This window comes from Haliotis cracherodii, unplaced genomic scaffold (assembly GCF_022045235.1).
Source record: "Haliotis cracherodii isolate W230 unplaced genomic scaffold, xgHalCrac1.p SCAF_32, whole genome shotgun sequence".
Taxonomy (NCBI): domain Eukaryota; kingdom Metazoa; phylum Mollusca; class Gastropoda; order Lepetellida; family Haliotidae; genus Haliotis; species Haliotis cracherodii.
The window spans coordinates 3,319,841-3,340,393 of record NW_027266289.1 but is presented as its reverse complement, the minus strand read 5'-3'; the positions used below and the strand labels follow the sequence as shown (position 1 = coordinate 3,340,393).

Genomic DNA, 20,553 nt, shown 5'->3' with positions numbered 1-20,553 from the left:
ATATGTCCATTTACCCCACAACTACCCTAACCGAATATGTCCATATACCACAGCACTATCCCTAACTGAATATGTCCATATACCACAACACTATCTCTAACTAAATGTGTCCACATACCAAATCACTACCCATAACTGAATATGTCCATACACATAGGACTACCCATAACGGATCCTGTCACTATACCACAGCATTATCCCTAACTGAATATGTCCATATACCACAACACTATCTCGAACTGAATATGTCCATATACCACAACACTATCTCGAACTGAATATGTCCATATACCACAGCACTATCTCGAACTGAATATGTCCATATACCATAGCACTACCCTAACTGAATATGTCCATATGCCACAGCACTATCCCTAACTGAATATGTCCATATACCACAGCACTATCCCTAACTGAATGTCACTATACCACAGCACTACCCTAACTGAATATGTCCATATACCACAACACTATCTCTAACTGAATATGTCCATATACCACAGCACTACCCTAACTGAATATGTCCATATACCACAGCACTACGCTAACTGAATATGTCCATATACAACAGCACTATCCCTAACTGAATATGTCCATATACCACAGCACTATCCCTAACTGAATATGTCCATATACCACAAAACTATCCCTAACTGAATATGTCCATATACCACAGCACTATCCCTAACTGAATATGTCCATATACCACAACACTATCTCTAACTGAATATGTCCATATACCATAGCACTACCCTAACTGAATATGTCCATATACCATAGCACTACCCTAACTGAATATGTCCATATACCACAACACTATCTCTAACTAAATATGTCCATATCCCATAGCACTACCCTAACTGAATGTCCATATACCATAGGTCTACCCTAACTGAATATGTCCATATACCACAACACTATCTCTAACTAAATATGTCCATATACCATAGCACTACCCTAACTGAATATATCCATATACCACAACACTATCTCGAACTGAATATGTCCATATACCATAGCACTATCCTAACTGAAAATGTCCATATACCACAACACTATCTCTAACTAAATATGTCCATATACCATAGCACTACCCTAACTGAATATATCCATATACCACAACACTATCTCGAACTGAATATGTCCATATACCATAGCACTATCCTAACTGAAAATGTCCATATACCACAACACCATCTCTAACTGAATATGTCCATATACCATAGCACTACCCTAACTGAAAATGTCCATATTCCACAGCTCTACCCTAACTGAAAATGTCCATATACCACAGCTCTACCCTAACTGAATATGTCCATATACCACAACACTATCTCTAACTAAATATGTCCATATACCATAACACTACCCTAACTGAATGTCCATATACCATAGCACTACCCTAACTGAATATGTCCATATACCATAGCACTACCCTAACTGAATATGGCCATATACCACAATACTATCTCTAACTGAATATGGCCATATACCATAGCACTACCCTAAATGAATATGTCCATATACCACAACACTATCTCTCACTGAATATGTCCATATACCATAACACTACCCTAACTGAATGTCCATATACCATAGCACTACCCTAACTGAATATGTCCATATACCATAGCACTACCCTAACTGAATATGGCCATATACCACAACACTATCTCTAACTGAAAATGTCCATATACTACAGCTCTACCCTAACTGAATATGTCCATATAACCAACCACTATCCCTAACTGAATAAACGATTACTGTCTGTCTAATACAAAGTTACCAACTACTTAACTACTCAAGTCTAATCCAGTCTTACCTAGAACTTTCTCAAGACGTAATCTGTCATGCAATATGCCGGGGATGTTGTCGAAGTGGAGCATGGCAGCGCGGTTAATGTCGCGGACGACGGCGCAGATGTGAGGATTTGGAAGGAGAACCTCATTGTCCAGGTCTACCCTAACTGAATATGTCCATATACCACAACACTATCTCTAACTAAATATGTCCATATACCATAGCACTACCCTAACTGAATATATCCATATACCACAACACTATCTCGAACTGAATATGTCCATATACCATAGCACTATCCTAACTGAAAATGTCCATATACCACAACACCATCTCTAACTGAATATGTCCATATACCATAGCACTACCCTAACTGAAAATGTCCATATACCACAGCTCTACCCTAACTGAAAATGTCCATATACCACAGCTCTACCCTAACTGAATATGTCCATATACCACAACACTATCTCTAACTAAATATGTCCATATACCATAACACTACCCTAACTGAATGTCCATATACCATAGCACTACCCTAACTGAATATGTCCATATACCATAGCACTACCCTAACTGAATATGGCCATATACCACAACACTATCTCTCACTGAATATGTCCATATACCATAGCACTACCCTAACTGAATATGGCCATATACCACAACACTATCTCTAACTGAAAATGTCCATATACTACAGCTCTACCCTAACTGAATATGTCCATATAACCAACCACTATCCCTAACTGAATAAACGATTACTGTCTGTCTAATTCAAAGTTACCAACTACTTAACTACTCAAGTCTAATCCAGTCTTACCTAGAACTTTCTCAAGACGTAATCTGTCATGCAATATGCCGGGGATGTTGTCGAAGTGGAGCATGGCAGCGCGGTTAATGTCGCGGACGACGGCGCAGATGTGAGGATTTGGAAGGAGAACCTCATTGTCCAGTGGGGAGATGCTGATGCTGGCAGTCCCTGGGGGAGAAACAACGTCAGTTAGGCAGATACCTCCCGAGATGTGGGAGAAACAACATCAGTTAGGCAGATATCTCCCGGGACAGGGAGAGAAACAACGTCAGTTAGGCACATACCTCCCGGGACAGGGGGAGAAACAACGTCAGTTAGGCAGATACCTCCCGAGATGTGGGAGAACAACGTGAGTTAGGCAGATACCTCCCGAGATGTGGGAGAAACAACGTCAGTTAGGCAGAGACCTCCCGGGACAGGGGGAGAAACAATGTCAGTTAGGCACATACCTCCCGGGACAGGGGGAGAAACAACATCAGTTAGGCAGATACCTCCCGGGATGTGGGAGAAACAACGTCAGTTAGGCAGATACCTCCCGGGACAGGGGGAGAAACAACGTCAGTTAGGCAGATACCTCCCGGGACAGGGGGAGAAACAACGTCACTTAGGCACATACTTCCCGGGACAGGGGGAGAAACAACGTCAGTTAGGCAGATACCTCCCGGGACAGGGGGAGAAACAACGTCAGTTAGGCACATACCTCCCGAGATGTGGGAGAAACAACGTCAGTTAGGCAGATACCTCCCGGGACAGGGGGAGAAACAATGTCAGTTACGCACATACCTCCCGGGACAGGGGGAGAAACAATGTCAGTTAGGCAGATACCTCCCGGGACAGGGGTAGAAACAACGTCAGTTAGGCAGATACCTCCCGGGATGTGGGAGAAACAACGTCAGTTAGGCAGATACCTCCCGGGACAGGGGGAGAAACAACGTCAGTTAGGCACATACCTCCCGGGACAGGGGGAGAAACAACGTCAGTTAGGCCGATACCTCCCGGGACAGGGGGAAAAACAACGTCAGTTAGGCAGATACCTCCCGAGATGTGGGAGAAACAACATCAGTTAGGCAGATACCTCCCGAGATGTGGGAGAAACAACGTCAGTTAGGCAGATACCTCCCGAGATGTGGGAGAAACAACGTCAGTTAGCCAGATACCTCCCGGAACAGGGGTAGAAACAATGTCAGTTAGGCACATACCTCCCGGGACAGGGGGAGAAACAACGTCAGTTAGGCAGATACCTCCCGGGATGTGGGAGAAACAATGTCAGTTAGGCAGATACCTCCCGGGACAGGGGGAGAAACAACGTCAGTTAGGCACATACCTCCCGGGACAGGGGGAGAAACAACGTCAGTTAGGCAGATACCTCCCGGGATGTGGGAGAAACAATGTCAGTTCGGCAGATACCTCTCGGGACGGGGAGAAACAACGTCAGTTAGGCACATACCTCCCGAGATGTGGGAGAAACAACGTCAGTTAGGCAGATACCTCCCGAGATGTGGGAGAAACAACGTCAGTTAGGCAGATACCTCCCGAGATGTGAGAGAAACAACGTCAGTTAGGCAGATACCTCCCGGGACAGGGAGAGAAACAACATCAGTTAGGCAGATTCCTCCCAGGAAATTGGGAGAAACAAAGTTAGTTAGGCAGATACCCCCCGAGATGTGGGGAGAAACAACGTCAGTTAGGAAGATACCTCCCGAGATGTGGGGAGAAACAACGTCAGTTAGGCAGATACCTTTCGGGACATGGGGAGAAACTACATCAGTTAGGCAGATACCTCCCGAGATGTGGGGAGAAACAATGTCAGTTAGGCAGATACCTCCCGGGACAGGGGGAGCAACAATGTCAGTTAGGCAGATAACTCACAGGACATGGGGAGAAACAACATCAGTTAGGCAGATACCTCCCGAGATGTGGGGAGAAACAACGTGAGTTAGGCAGATACCTCCCGAGATGTGGGGAGAAACAACGACAGTTAGGCAGATACCTCTCGGGACATGGGGAGAAACTACATCAGTTAGGCAGATACCTCCCGGGACAGGGGGAGAAACAACGTCAGTTAGGCAGATACCTCTCGGGATGTGGGGGAGAAACTCCATCAGTTAGGCAGATACCTCCCAGGACAGGGGGAGAAACAACATCAGTTAAGCAGATACCTCCCGGGACATTGGGAGAAACATCAGTTAGGCAGATACCTCCTTGGACAGGGGGAGAAACAATGTCAGTTAGGCAGATACCTCCCAGGACATTGGGAGAAACAAAGTTAGTTAGGCAGATACCTCCCGAGATGTGGGAGAAACAACGTCAGTTAGGCAGATACCTCTCGGGACATGGGGAGAAACTACATCAGTTAGGCAGATACCTCCCAGGACAGGGGGAGAAACAATGTCAGTTACGCACATACCTCCCGGGACAGGGGGAGAAACAATGTCAGTTAGGCAGATACCTCCCGAGATGTGGGAGAAACAACGTCAGTTAGCCAGATACCTCCCGGGACAGGGGGAGAAACAACGTCAGTTAGGCACATACCTCCCGGGACAGGGGGAGAAACAACGTCAGTTAGGGAGATACCTCCCGGGATGTGGGAGAAACAACGTCAGTTAGGCACATACCTCCCGGGACAGGGGGAGAAACAACGTCAGTTAGGCACATACCTCCCGGGACAGGGGGAGAAACAACGTCAGTTAGGCAGATACCTCCCGGGACAGGGGGAGAAACAACGTCAGTTAGGCAGATACCTCCCGAGATGTGGGAGAAACAACATCAGTTAGGCAGATACCTCCCGAGATGTGGGAGAAACAATGTCAGTTAGGCAGACACCTCCCGAGATGTGGGAGAAACAACGTCAGTTAGGCAGATACCTCCCGAGATGTGGGAGAAACAACGTCATTTAGGCAGATACCTCCCGAGATGTGGGAGAAACAATGTCAGTTAGGCAGATACCTCCCGGGACATGGGGAGAAACAATGTCAGTTAGGCAGATACCTCCCGGGACAGGGGGAGAAACAACGTCAGTTAGGCAGATACCTCCCGGGATGTGGGAGAAACAACGTCAGTTAGGCAGATACCTCCTGGACAGGGGTAGAAACAATGTCAGTTAGGCACATACCTCCCGGGACAGGGGGAGAAACAACGTCAGTTAGGCAGATACCTCTCGGGATGTGGGAGAAACAATGTCAGTTAGGCAGATACCTCCCGGGACAGGGGGAGAAACAACGTCAGTTAGGCACATACCTCCCGGGACAGGGGGAGAAACAACGTCAGTTAGGCAGATACCTCCCGGGATGTGGGAGAAACAACGTCAGTTAGGCAGATACCTCTCGGGAAGGGGAGAAACAACGTCAGTTAGGCACATACCTCCCGAGATGTGGGAGAAACAACGTCAGTTAGGAATATACCTTTCGGGACATGGGGAGAAACTACATCAGTTAGGCAGATACCTCCCGAGATGTGGGGAGAAACAATGTCAGTTAGGCAGATACCTCCCGGGACAGGGGGAGCAACAATGTCAGTTAGGCAGATAACTCCTAGGAGATGGGGAGAAACAATGTCAGTTAGGCAGATACCTCCCGAGATGTGGGGAGAAACAACGTGAGTTAGGCAGATACCTCCCGAGATGTGGGGAGAAACAACGACAGTTAGGCAGATACCTATCGGGACATGGGGAGAAACTACATCAGTTAGGCAGATACCTCCCGGGATGTGGGAGAAACAACGTCAGTTAGGCAGATACCTCTCGGGATGTGGGGGAGAAACTCCATCAGTTAGGCAGATACCTCCCAGGACAGGGGGAGAAACAACATCAGTTAAGCAGATACCTCCCGGGCCAAGGGGAGAAACAACATCAGTTAAGCAGATACCTCCCGGGCCAGGGGGAGAAACAACATCAGTTAGGCAGATACCTCACAGGATAGGGGGAGAAACAACATCAGTTAGGCAGATACCTCCCGGGACATTGGCAGAATTATCAGTTAGGCAGATACCTCCTTGGACAGGGGGAGAAACAATGTCAGTTAGGCAGATACCTCCCAGGACATTGGGAGAAACAAAGTTAGTTAGGCAGATACCTCCCGAGATGTGGGAGAAACAACGTCAGTTAGGCAGATACCTCTCGGGACATGGGGAGAAACTACATCAGTTAGGCAGATACCTCCCGAGATGTGGGGAGAAACAACGTCAGTTAGCCAGATACCTCCCGAGATGTGGGGAGAAACAACGTCAGTTAGGCAGATACCTCCCGAGATGTTGGGAGAAACAACGTCAGTTAGGCAGATACCTCTCGGGACATGGGGAGAAACTACATTAGTTAGGCAGATACCTCCCAGGACATGGGGAGAAACAACGTCAGTTAGGCAGATACCTCTCGGGACATGGGGAGAAACTACATCAGTTAGGCAGATACCTCCCAGGATGTGGGGAGAAAAAATGTCAGTTAGGCAGATACTTCCCAGGATATGGGGAGAAACAACGTCAGTTAGTCAGATATCTCCCGGGACAGGAGGAGACACAACGTCAGTTAGGCAGATACCTCCTGGGACATGGGAGAAACGACGTCAGTTAGGCAGATACTTCCCGGGATGTGGGGAGAAACAACATCAGTTAGGCAGATACCTCAAGGGACAGGGGGAGAAACAACGTCAGTTAGGCAGATACCTCCCGGGACATTGGGAGAAACATCAGTTAGGCAGATACCTCCTTGGACAGGGGGAGAAACAATGTCAGTTAGGCAGATACCTCCCAGGACATTGGGAGAAACAAAGTTAGTTAGGCAGATACCTCCCGAGATGTGGGAGAAACAACGTCAGTTAGGCAGATACCTCTCGGCACATGGGGAGAAACTACATCACTTAGGCAGATACCTCCCAGGACATGGGGAGAAACAACGTCAGTTAGGCAGATACCTCCCGGGGGAGATAAACAACGTCAGTTAGGCAGATAACTCCCGGGACAGGAGGAGAAACAACGTCAGTTAGTCAGATACCTCCCGGGGGAGAAATACAACATGAGTTAGGCAGATACCTCCCGGGACAGGAGGAGAAACAACAGCAGTTATACAGATACCTCCCAGGACATTGCGAGAAACAATGTTAGTTAGGCAGATACCTCCCGGGGGAGATAAACAACATCAGTTAGGCAGATACCTCCCGGGATAGGGGGAGAAACAACGTCAGTAGTATAGGTAATAGGGGTTCTGGACCACTTCCACTGGAGCTGGATTCATATACCTATACTGCTACTACAGGGGGAATTTTTTATGCCAAAATGATTATGCGATTCAACGATAGTCATGAGATTCAGCTCCAGCTCACCAATACCTGGGTCCAATCATTGCTTTAGATGAGTCTAAATGGTAATAAAAATATTCTTCATTATTTTTATCGATAAAGTGATATTCAACATTTTTATTAAGTTCTTCGTTCATTTTACTAGGAGACCAGACTATATAACTACACTCTTTTTGTAAATTGATAAGAAACAATTGATTACCGTATTTGGTTGGTTTGACATCACTGATATAATAAAAACCTTGTGGTAATTCTCTCCATTTAATAGTTTTTTCCATTATTATATATTTATGTAAGCATTTGTCTAAATGTAATCACACGATAGTAATCAATTTATTTTTAATCTCCAACCAGTTCTTTGGTTTTGGCACGGAATAATTGACGCGCTTGTTGCCTCCCTTGTTCTATGAACTTTTTTTTATCGTCTTCGCTAATACCATTGGTCTTACGAGAATTTGATCGAATCTCCTGCTTCATTTCATTGTATTTGGTGAGTTCCGACAGCACTAAACGAAACTCATCCTCGGATATCTTGCAATCGGCCATTGCTGTCGAAATATGATCCTCGATGCTGTTCAACTTTGCATCGGCGAGTATCCGAATACTATCGTGTTTTAATGCTTTCTTTTGCAACCTACGAGAAATGAATTTTATCGCTATTCCTGCCAGTCCCGAGACTCCAGCGGCTATTTCCATGCCGAGCATGATAGGCGCGGCGATTATAGTTGATAGTAAACCGACACCAGCTACACCGAGTCCCATGCCAGCTACTACAAGAGCGGTGTCAACTCCGTCCAGAGCATTCACGGCTCTGCGATACTTTTTATACAATCCAAGTCTCAACTCCCTATCCTTTTCTATTCGATGTTTTATGTCGCTTATTTGATGTAATCGAAATCCATCAACAGTTTCCTTCATTTCATCGAGCGCTGGATATAAACTCATAGTGTATATTACGAATATATAATAGTCTTTAATTGGTCTTGCTTAAATGTTTTGAGAGTATACATCAACCTTATCAAATGTATATTATACGGCAAGAATATCTTAGAAAGGGAAATACTACCACTTTTAATAATTTGAACCCCCTCGAGGGATGTAACGGGTGATGCGCCGACATGAATAATACTGCAACGTTGACGCTCGTGTTTCTTGAGCCATTTAATCGATAGACCTGGTAATATTTCGAAGGCATCTACAGGTGCATCTCCGAACAAGACTTCAATAATAAGCGTAGAAATATTAGGTATTGCACTCAAGTTCTGTTTAATATCATCGAATTCTGTAACCAAATTTAAACTAACATTTTGGATTGCCGGACGACTATATAACATATGACCTGGTTTTTCTGGCAGGGGAGTGACTAACACACTTTTTCGTTTTGATGGGATATAGGCCGCGAGTACGATGCCACTATTTATTATCTTAGTTAAATTATGTCCCTTACCCATCATCGCATAAGGTGGGGTAATGACGATATTCAGTAGCCACTCGATGTTTGCCTCGACCATAGTCCATTTATTCTCACTGTTGTAAATAATATTGTACGGAGTGGTTTTAAGGAGTCTACTAACGTCGACATCGCTTAAATCTTCTAGATTACCCGTGAATGTGACTTCTTTCCGCTTGTATACATTATCGTGTAAGTGTAAAGCGTATAACTTACCATTGTAACCGGGTTTATCAAATCCTTCTGTGTCTCCGAGATCGGAAAGCGCAATTGTATTACATTGTCTTATCGTTCCAGGGCCTGATGCATCAACCATTATTTATAATATGGAGTGTTACACTTAAGTATCCTATATGTACAGGTTGGTGTTTTACATCTAATACAGAAATTTTGAGGTCTGAAATAATACCCCGCTTTAATTTTTTATATTGTAATGATGAGAAAGATTCCGTTCTACCACTATTATATTTTTCATTTTTCACTGGAACACTTCTGAGCAGAGTTGAAGGACTTTCTAGTTGAATATTATCCGTCGTGCTTATTTGATCAAGATGGATGAACAACTCTTTATAGGGAACTAAATCAGGTAATGTATTTCCATGTATTGTTTTGTTGGGGTTTATAGGTTTATCGAGGAGTGGAAATCCAAGTTTAAGTATTAAGTTCCTGTAAGGAATAAAACCTTTTTCTCCAGCGGCTAATTTCAGCATTCCAGTCGCCTCATTTTGTGTGAGACTAGCTCCATTAGGCTTAAAAACTTCATCATTGAGTGAGCATACGCTGTAATACCCATCAGGTATAGTAATGGCACCATAAACATTACGTGAGAATATCGTAATTATCATATTATTTTCTTTCGCAGCACTTATATTGATCCACCTCGGGTAATACGTTACATCGCATAGAGCGACTTCGAGTTGTCCATCCGAGTTATCGATAGTACGAAGCAGTTGAATAGACTGACCATTTGTTATTCCCAGGAGTGTAACATACATATCAAATATACAATGATACTATATCATAACTTAAATATGGAATCAACCATTATTTATAACATGGAGTGTTACACTTAAGTATCCTATATGTACAGGTTGGTGTTTTACATCTAATACAGAAATTTTGAGGTCTGAAATAATACCACGCTTCAATTTTTTATATTGTAATGACGAGAAAGATTCCGTTCTACCGCTATTGTATTTTTCATTTTTCACTGGAACACTTCTGAGCAAAGTTGAAGGACTTTCTTGTTGAATATTATCCGTTGTGCTGATTTGATCAAGATGGATGCACAGCTCTTTATAGGGAACTAAATCGGGTAATGTATTTCCCTCATTTGATGAATCGACTATTATAGTATAATTGGTTGCAAATCCAATTGTAATTCTTAAGTTCCTGTAAGGAATTACACCCATTCCTCCAGGGGATAATTTCAGTCTCCCAGTCGCCTCATTTTGTGTTAGACTAGCTCCATAAGGCTTAAAAAATTCATCATTGAGTGAGCTTACGCTGTAATACCCATCAGGTATAGTAATAATTCTATCTCTTTCATGTGTTATTATTATCTCATTATTTCCTCTCGTAGCACTTATATTGGTCCACCGTGGGTAATACGTTACATCGCATAGAGCTACTTCGAGTTGTCCATTCGAGTTATCGATAGTATGAAGCAGTTCAATAGACTGACCATTTGTTATTCCCGGGAGTGTAACATACATATTAAATATACAATGATACTATATCATAACTTAAATATGAAATCAACTTACATTACTAATCAATCGATTATAGTAACTGCCTCTGGTGCTGAATTTTTAGTTAAATTCCCCGATATCTTTGAAAAATACAGAGTCACGGCAACTAGCGATAAAATGGTGCACGATTGGTTTCACAATCCGATGCAATTTTGGCAGAATCAGTTAAACTTTGCCGTATGGTGTGCCACAACGGGATGTGGCGTATCTCTTTACGCTCCAGGATTTGAACTGAATAAGTCTGTTATGTCATTTCACGTGTACTATCAGATTAGACGTATACTTAATGAAATTAGTGCTCCATTACCGCAGGATCGAGCGTGGAATTCCACAAATAATCAGTACGATAAGAAGGCATTCGAACGTATTTGTAATGAATTTAATGTTTCTACGAGTAAAGATTGGCGTCTGAGTGGAGTTAACCATGGTCTAGGTATTCCATACGCTGGTGCACACTCTGTTAAAGAAGTCAGCGATGATTTACTGAAAAGGGGTCGGCTCCTTCCGAGCTTTGCTCTCTCAAGTAACGAGTGGAGAGATGATCGTATGAACTTTAAGGGTGGTGTTGCTTTCACCATCCAAAAGGTTGAGCAACCACCCGGAGACGCTTGGAATGAATTCCTTAATGATAAAACGGAAAATAATTTTACTAACCCAGGATTTGTAAGAGTTAATGAATCGATAAGAACTTATGTATGGGCAATTCTCGGAGCGCAATCGCAAACACGAACGTCCATTATCGGTTCTGGGACGGCGCTCGATGCGCAAAAACAGTTTGTCGCAAACGTGGAGGACGCCATTAATTCGCCAGTTGACATACCATCGTCTATAAAGCGTTTTCAAGATGCATTACAGTACGCTCAATCCAAAGTGGACTACGTTTATGCGCCGGGACTATACATGTCTCCGAGTAATATGGAACTTAAGATCGGTCAAGTGATAGGCTATAATAATAAAATTGTTATCGCTACCGATCAACAAAAACCAGGTATAAATTCAGATATGAACGTCGAATTAATAACGCAAACGATCACGGGTGAAAAGGGAATAGTCAAGCCACAAACATCTTTTAATGCACAACCATCTACTGATGCACAAGTGTCACCGCATATTGCGGCTAAAAATCAACAACATATCGATGAAAAAACAGCGCTTGTAGTGGGTGGAGTCTCGGTTGGTTTACTCATGATTTGGTTAAATAGTTCTTAGCGAATACGTACAACAGCCCTGCAATTGCTACGATCAACCCCCACAAGTTTTGACTAAGCCAAGTGGTGGTCTTAGCTAATAAATTCAATAGCCAGGAAACAACACTCCCAATTATACCGGGAAGTGCAGCCGCGGCTTTCTCAGCTAGCTTTCCCAGTGCTGAACCTAATGCTTTTAAATGCTTTTTTATCCACTCTCTTATACCGTTTTTATCATTAGGCGGTGTACTACCACCTGTACTACCACCTGTTAATGAGAGAGTCAAAGTCGATATAATAAATCCCAACGCGGTTAAAATACTAGCAATTGTTATTCCCTGTTCTCTGAACAATGTTTTAATTTTATCGGCCAGTGTAGTATCATCGTTTAGGACTTGATCGATAGTTTCTCGAATACGACTGATTTGCGAACGAAGTGCCTTTCTATTACTGGAAGCCGCTTCGAGGCGGGCCAATCTTTCCTCTTCTAGGTTACGCAATCTTTCAGCAACGCGGCGTCTACTGAATTCATCGCCCGCCTGTTCGAGTTTTGTTTTCTCTTGAGCTATGTGTTTGTCGATTTCGGATAGCTTGGCTATATTATTGATGAGTTCTCCCCGCATAGTTTGCATTGCCTTGTCAAGACCTCGTAATTCCCTAATACTGAACTCTGAATGCGGTACCTGTAACGTTGAATTATCGTAGTAGGTATCTAAGATTTCTCCGAGTCCGTCCGAGGCCACCATCGAGGCTGCTTCCAAATCATCTGTATTAACGAGTTCTTTCCTCATAGTCTGAAGAGCCTTAGTAGTCTTCGCGGGAAGTCGTCGGTAGTCTACAAAACCTAATTCATCACGAACAAAGCCGATGCCTTTTTTAGCGGCTATCGTAGACAAGGCTAGGGGCTTACGAGTACGAGAATGCATAAGATCAATATCCGGAGCGCCACGCAGTCGCAATATTCCTTTACTATCTATCTCAAACTTTGAATATTCACGACCTATTGGAGTAACATAATTTTTATCATCTTTTAATGCATCGTAATAATCATCAACGGCTGGTTTTAAAAGTTCATCATTTACGGTTGGGATCATAAAGCTGGTTTCATCAGTACCCTCTTCGATTGTACTAGTATCAGTTATGTTATCTAGATCAAAGTCATTATGTTCAAAATCAGTCATTTTTATATTAAACATAGGGTACATGTTTTCAATATAACAATGTCTTCGCAATACGGACGCAAGTTAAACCCACAACGCAGACTTCGAGATCCATTAGGGGTCAAAGCAATTCGTCAGTCTGTAACTATAACTAATAATCCTAGTACCATCGATCAGAATCAAACGCTTCTGGTTCGCTTTCCTAATCTCGGCGCACACGATGTGTTAGTTCCGGGAACTGTCCGACTATCATTTACGATTGTTTTGAATTCTACCGACGTTAACAGGGAGCCGGTTCAGAACTTAGGTCGTGCTATCGTTAAGAAAATCGCTATTAAAATTAGCGGTAATGAGGTTTTGAGTATCGACGATAGCGATGTATACTATTGTTACATGGATCTCTGGAGAACGGATAAAGAGCGGGAAAACTTACAGTACCAAGGTATTTGTAATAAGAACACATTGAGACTGCGCGTAGATGCTTCTAGTGGTGATGGTACCATCGTAAAAGATCAGGCCGTTGCCGACGCATTAGGTAACCGATTCTATATTCCCCTAGACTTTGAATTACTAGATTCCCACATGCCATTTTATCAAGCATCCCTAGGCGATAGGTTAGAATATGAACTCACTTTTAACGACTACGGTAGAGTAATCAGATCCGCTAATGTAGATGCTAGCTATTCCATTGACAATATCTCGCTCGAGTACGATATGATAACGGATCCCGAATTAGCCAGACAAATTCGTAACCAGTATTCGGGAAGTTTAGCCATTTTGTACGATCGCGTGCTGCGACATCGAAAGATCACAAGGGACAAAAAAGATACGATGTGGAATATCAATCTAAACGTCCCCACGAGGTCGTTGAAGGGTATTTTAATGTTGTTCGAGGACCCCTCCGATGCGTTTAAAAGAAATACCGAGAAGTTCTACAATCCCAAGATTACGAAAGTAGAATTGACTATCGAGGGCGTTCCTAATCAACTATATAGCCAAGGAATGCTATCGCATCACCAGTGGGATGAGATTAAAAAACTTCCTTCTATAAAACGCTCTCCGGAAGTTAACGCGGTCGTGAAAGATCTGTCTCTCGGGAGTGTATCGATGGGTGAATACCTCACCTCGAAGTACGCGCTATGGCTCGACATGCGAACAACGGACGATGACCAACTACACGGCAGTGGGAGGAGAATAGAAAATGCTAGCGAGGGTGTCACCATACAGATATCGAAGCTCCTCGAAACCGATGGTAAATTAAACATATATTTGTACGTGATTATGGATGCACAACTTAATATACAAAATGGGAGATTCGTGCAAGCAATCTATTGATAATCTTTTACCTAAAGATCCGCACTGCGCTATCATATGCGGGCAAACGGGCTGCGGAAAAACAGCCTTTATTCTAGATATTTTAGAAAGTCATTATCGGGACGTTTTCGATCATATTATTATTCTGTGCCCGACTATAAGCGTTAATAAAACATACTTATCGAGAGATTGGGTAATGAATGACGACGGAACACACAGAGTCGATCCGGGCGATCGTTTACAAGACTGTCTCCGAGTATGTCACAAAAAATACAAAGGAGAATCAACCCTTTTCGTAATAGACGACTGCAGCGCGAGTAAAGAGTTAACAAAAAAGAAAGATATGCTTTCATATTTAGCATTCTCCGGACGGCATACTCAACATAGCGTTTGGGTACTTACTCAAAAATACAACTCTGTCCTGAAAGATCTCAGAGAGCAGACCAAATGGGTAGCGCTGTTTCATTGCAAAGATCGAGATTCATTCGAGGAATGTTTACGCGAAAATGACGTCATTTATACCAAGAATGAACGTGACAAAGTCAGAAAAGTGTTAGCAGCAACGAAGCACTGTAAACTCGTATTAAAAACCGATCAACCAGCTGCTTATGCAATTGCTTAGCAAAATGTAGCAAAATTATAGCAAAATTGTAGCAAAATGTAGCAAATTATAGCAAAATTGTAGCAAATTGAACATTAGCGGTTAATATTACATAAAATGTGGTTCGAAATCCTCATTCTTTCGCAACAGTTCATTATTACGGGATGTATTGGATACGTCATATTATATTATGTTAGACTTAAATATCTCCTTAGGTATTACATTATGGAATGTGACGAACTCATCGAACAAATGCTCAAAGAATCTGAGCCTGATCAACATCAACATGCAGATAAACATAGAGAAAGACTCGCGGCTTTGGTAGCCGGTGGAAAATGTTCCCAATATTTGGGAGAAAATTATACCATCGAAAAAATTGATAACATGACCGACGAAGAGATTAAAAAACTGTACGCGCGTAACGAGTCTAGACTGGGAGCTACCATGACTAAAACTATAGGGTCGTCTATATTACAACTATACACAGTCGTAGCTAGTACGTTTCTCCCCATCCCGGCAGAACATCACATGTATTTATGCGAATCTCTAGAGAAAGACCCATTCATCAAACACGCTATAAGCTCAGTGAGCTGTGAGTTTTATCATAGATTCGGAATGTTCTTAGCTCCGCTCACCACAGCTTTAATAACGGCTAGGTATTGTCAATTTAAACATACGTGCCCACTAAATAATATAAATGGAGACACAACAGATTGCGGAATCACAATCACAACAGGTGACACCACAACAGATTGCGCAACCACAACAGATTGTGGAAACGGAACAGAATGAGGATGTGAATGAGGATGCACCACAAGTTAATGAGGATGCACCACAAGTGAATACAAAAAAACAACCCAGAGTTACTAAGAACCCAAAAAAAATAGCTGCAGGAAGAAAGGGAGGGCTGGCGCGCAAAGCAAAATTAATAAATAATTCAAATCCGATTAAAACATGGGCACTAGTAGGAGTTGCTGGTATAGCGGCTGTATGGTTCTTTTATAAGACCGGAGAAGAGAAAACGTCACCCCCGCCGCAACAACAAGTTCAATTAGAGGTTAGTCCTCATATAATGCTATAAGAAGCATGACTACTCCAGTTACAGACGGTAAAATGTTGGTAAACGCGACGTATCATTCAGCGGTGGTCACCGGCTTGGCCATTGGCTATGCCCGTATGGCTAAAATGCTTACTAAAGCCACACCTCCCAAGCTAGATTTTAATGGATTTGATATAGGTATGATGATTCTGGATATTGGATTAGCAATGGCAACGAAGGATATGCTCATCAAACAAGGACTTATCCCGGGAGACATAATGAAGTAATTAAACATTTGAATATTTTATATTATTGAACATTTGAATATTTTATATGGCATCAATTGCGATGATGGTCGGTGGAGCTGTTGTTAATGCTCTAGCTTTTTCGGGGAGTAATTATTTATTTTCCAGTATGAGGGAATCAAACGCTAAAGAAGTTGAAGAGGAGCGTAAACGACATAATAAAGCATTAGAACAATACCAAGCAGCTCAGTTACAATATACGCAGCAGAGAATGAAGAGATTAGACTTTATTCATGAAAAACTGATTAAGGAAGGACATTCAATTCAAACGTTTAAGGATGTCGAATCTGCCATGCACGAATACTACCTCGTTTATGGGAAAAAACTCGACCCAATACCTAGACCAACAATGAGTCAGTTTTATACACCGTCAGAGGCTCAGAAAGACCGAGAGGTCGCATTTGTTATTATTGGGTTATCCGCAGTATTGATTTTCAGCTATTCCCTAGTGTAGATGTGATTTGCATTTAGACAAATGATGTGATAGATGTATATACCATGAATAACTGCAAGTTTACACTCATGGGGAAGACGACTCTATGTAACCGCCGCTGTGTTGATGTTTACTGCGGTATACACAATTATTACATCAAGCGTGGACACATAAACTATAAGTGTTCTGAATGCGGGATAGGGGTCAAAGGTCATTATTGTTTATGTAAGAAACATGGTGCTGATAGGGTCAGGAATCAGATTATTTATGCTAGGAAGAGAGATTACATCAATGAGAGGAATAGGTTGGGGAGGATACGTATTTAGATATATGAAAACAACCAATTAGACAAATGAATCATTTTGCATATACCACAATGGTTTTTGTCAGAGAATTGAAGGCTATGGCAAAGCAACGTGGTCTACGTGGATATTCTCGAATGAGAAAAGCTGAATTGATTACCTTACTCGGTTTGGAACCACCCCAGACTGTTAGAGAACTCAGAGTTCGAGCGAGAAACAGTGGGCTGAGAGGTTATTCTCGAATGAGAAGAGCTGAATTGATCGCTTTACTAGATAATAATCAACAAGACGAGGATGATATTCAACATGATAATGATGATAATGATAATGTTAATCAACAACAACAAGAATTAATATTTGTACCCACATCCGCCGGCGTTGGTAAATATCTAAGAGGTTGGAAGATGGATATTAATTCCAGCATGGATGTTAACGATATTAAGCCCATCATATCAATAAAATTAACGAGGAATTAGATGATTTACAAAGTATAAAATACCAGCTGACGATTAAAATGACATTGAGTAAAAGTAACGCAGACGATAGTACCGAATATACCGAACCATATTTCCGTAGCAATCAAGAAGTTATAACCGAATCCGATACTATAAACGCATCATTAGATACATCAATTCAGAGGATACAGGAAACTTTAGAACGCTGGACTAATAGAGGTTCGGGTTGGGGTGTGGATAGAATCGATAGTTTATATTTAGATATAGCAAATTATATGCCTTTCAAAGGTGGATCTTATATAGATTTACCCCCGTATTATAAGAAGAAAAAAGCCATAATTAACGTAAAAAATAAATCCGATGACTGTTTAAGAATGATGATAAGATCTGCATTGTTCCCCGTAGACAAAAATCCGGATAGACCTTCTAGCTATCCCCAAAACGATGGACTCAACTTCGATGGTATAGACGAACCTACACCAATATCACAAATTGATAAGGTGGAAAAGCAAAATAATTTAGCTATAAATGTTTTCGGACATTCTTAAGGAATTGTTGTACACAGGGTAAGCTCCGCTCCGGAACATATTCCCAGAATCAATTCATTTCTGATCGAAAAAGATGGTAAATATCATTATACGTGGATAAAGAGTTTAAACAGGGTGCTATACGATCAAACAAAACATAAGGAAAAGAAATATTTCTGCGAAAGATGCCTGCATGGGTACAGCAGACAAGATCTATTAGAAGAGCATAAAGAAGACTGCAGAGGTGTTGGACAGACCGCTATCAGGATCGATATGCCTAAAGAGGGAAAAAATATATTAAAATTTGAACATTATTGTAATCAAATGCCAGTACCGTACGTAATTTACGCCGACTTCGAAGCGCTTATCAAACCCATAGAAAATACCGAACGCAATACTGAGAGTAGTTTTACCTACAAAACTCAAGAACATATTCCTTGTGGGTTTGGATATATAGTTGTAAGGTATGATGGGAAAACAAACACTCCCGTGATTTACAGAGGCCCCGATGCAGCGGGAAAGTTCCTAGAATATTTACAAAATGAAGAGAGAATAATCAGGGAAGAATTATCGTGTAAGAAACCCATGCGTTTGACGATAGATGATTGGAGGGCCCACAAGAAGTCAACGAGTTGTCATATTTGTAATAAACCTCTGGATGGGGATTCTGTAAGAGATCATTGTCACGTCACGGGTAATTATCGGGGAGCTGCTCATAACGAGTGTAACTTGAAACTAAAAATGAATGCTCAAACAATACCCATCCCCGTTGTGTTTCATAACCTTAGAGGATACGATTCACATCTCATTATGCAAGCTATCTCAAAGACCGACGGCGGTTTAACGTGCATTCCCAACAATATGGAAAAATACATATCGTTCTCGTTGACTAAACCTATACATTATAGGGACAAGGATGGGAAATCTAGAATAAAGCAAAGTAATGGGCTTAGATTCATAGACTCCGTACAGTTTCTGTTATCTTCCCTGGACAATTTAGCTAAAGCGAACAATCCCGATGACTTCGCGATAACAAATCAATATACCGATAAGATAACTCGTCATTTGCTGCTGAGAAAAGGTGTATATCCTTACGAATATATGGATGATTGGTCTAGATTCGAAGAAACTGAATTACCACCCCTCGAATCATTCTATAGTAACTTAACGGAATCTAGAATAACAGATGCCGATTATGAACACGCTCTGACGGTCTGGGATAAATTAGGTTGTAAGAATTTAGGTGATTATCACGATCTGTACTTAAAAACCGATGTACTGTTACTCGCCGATATATTCGAGATATTTAGAAAGACGTGTTTAAAACAATACGGCTTGGACCCGGCATGGTACTATTCCAGCCCCGGACTATCGTGGGATGCCTTGTTGAAGAAGACCGGCGTAGAACTAAAACTACTCACAGATTACGATATGCACTTGTTTATTGAGAAAGGATTAAGAGGGGGTATATCGATGGCAGCGAAAAGGTATTCTAAGGCTAATAATAAATTAGTGGAAGGATACGATCCGAGTAAACCCGACACGCATATATTATATCTCGACGCTAACAATTTGTACGGATGGGCTATGAGTCAACCTTTACCCACGGGTGGTTTTGAGTGGGTCAATGATATCGAAGTGAATGATATCCATAATATCAATGTGAATGATGAGAATAAAGGGTACATACTAGAAGTTGACTTGGAATATCCGAGTTCCTTACATAAAGACCATAACAGTTACCCGCTAGCTCCCGAAAGATTAATGGTTAATAAAGACTGGATGTCGGAATATCAACGCTCCTTGATGGGTAATAGTAGGTTAGCTAACGTAGAAAAACTCGTACCAAATTTGATGGATAAGACAAAATATATAGTTCACTACAGAAATCTCCAGTTGTATCTATCGTTAGGTATGAAACTTAAGAAAATACACAGAGTTCTAAAGTTCGATCAAAGCCCTTGGATGGAGCCCTATATAAGGCTGAACACAGATTTAAGAAAGATAGCTACCAGCGATTTCGAAAAGAATCTGTATAAGCTCATGAATAACTCGGTATTCGGTAAAACTATGGAGAATCTAAGGAAGCGTGTTGATGTTAAATTAGTCAGATCTAATGAGGAAGAA

At 42.1% G+C, this 20,553-nt stretch overlaps 1 protein-coding gene across 1 annotated transcript in view; it reads right to left on the bottom strand.

The window, feature by feature from the left end:
• Positions 1-20,553, bottom strand: part of LOC139477277 (lysophosphatidic acid phosphatase type 6-like) — a 44,124-nt gene that overhangs the window by 18,228 nt on the left and 5,343 nt on the right. Inside the window, exons 5-6 of the mRNA XM_071259824.1 lie at positions 2,624-2,782; positions 1,823-1,966 (exon numbers count right to left, since the gene is read on the bottom strand). Coding sequence (XP_071115925.1) covers positions 1,823-1,966; positions 2,624-2,782 — 303 coding nt within the window. The remainder of the gene's footprint in view (positions 1-1,822; positions 1,967-2,623; positions 2,783-20,553) is intronic.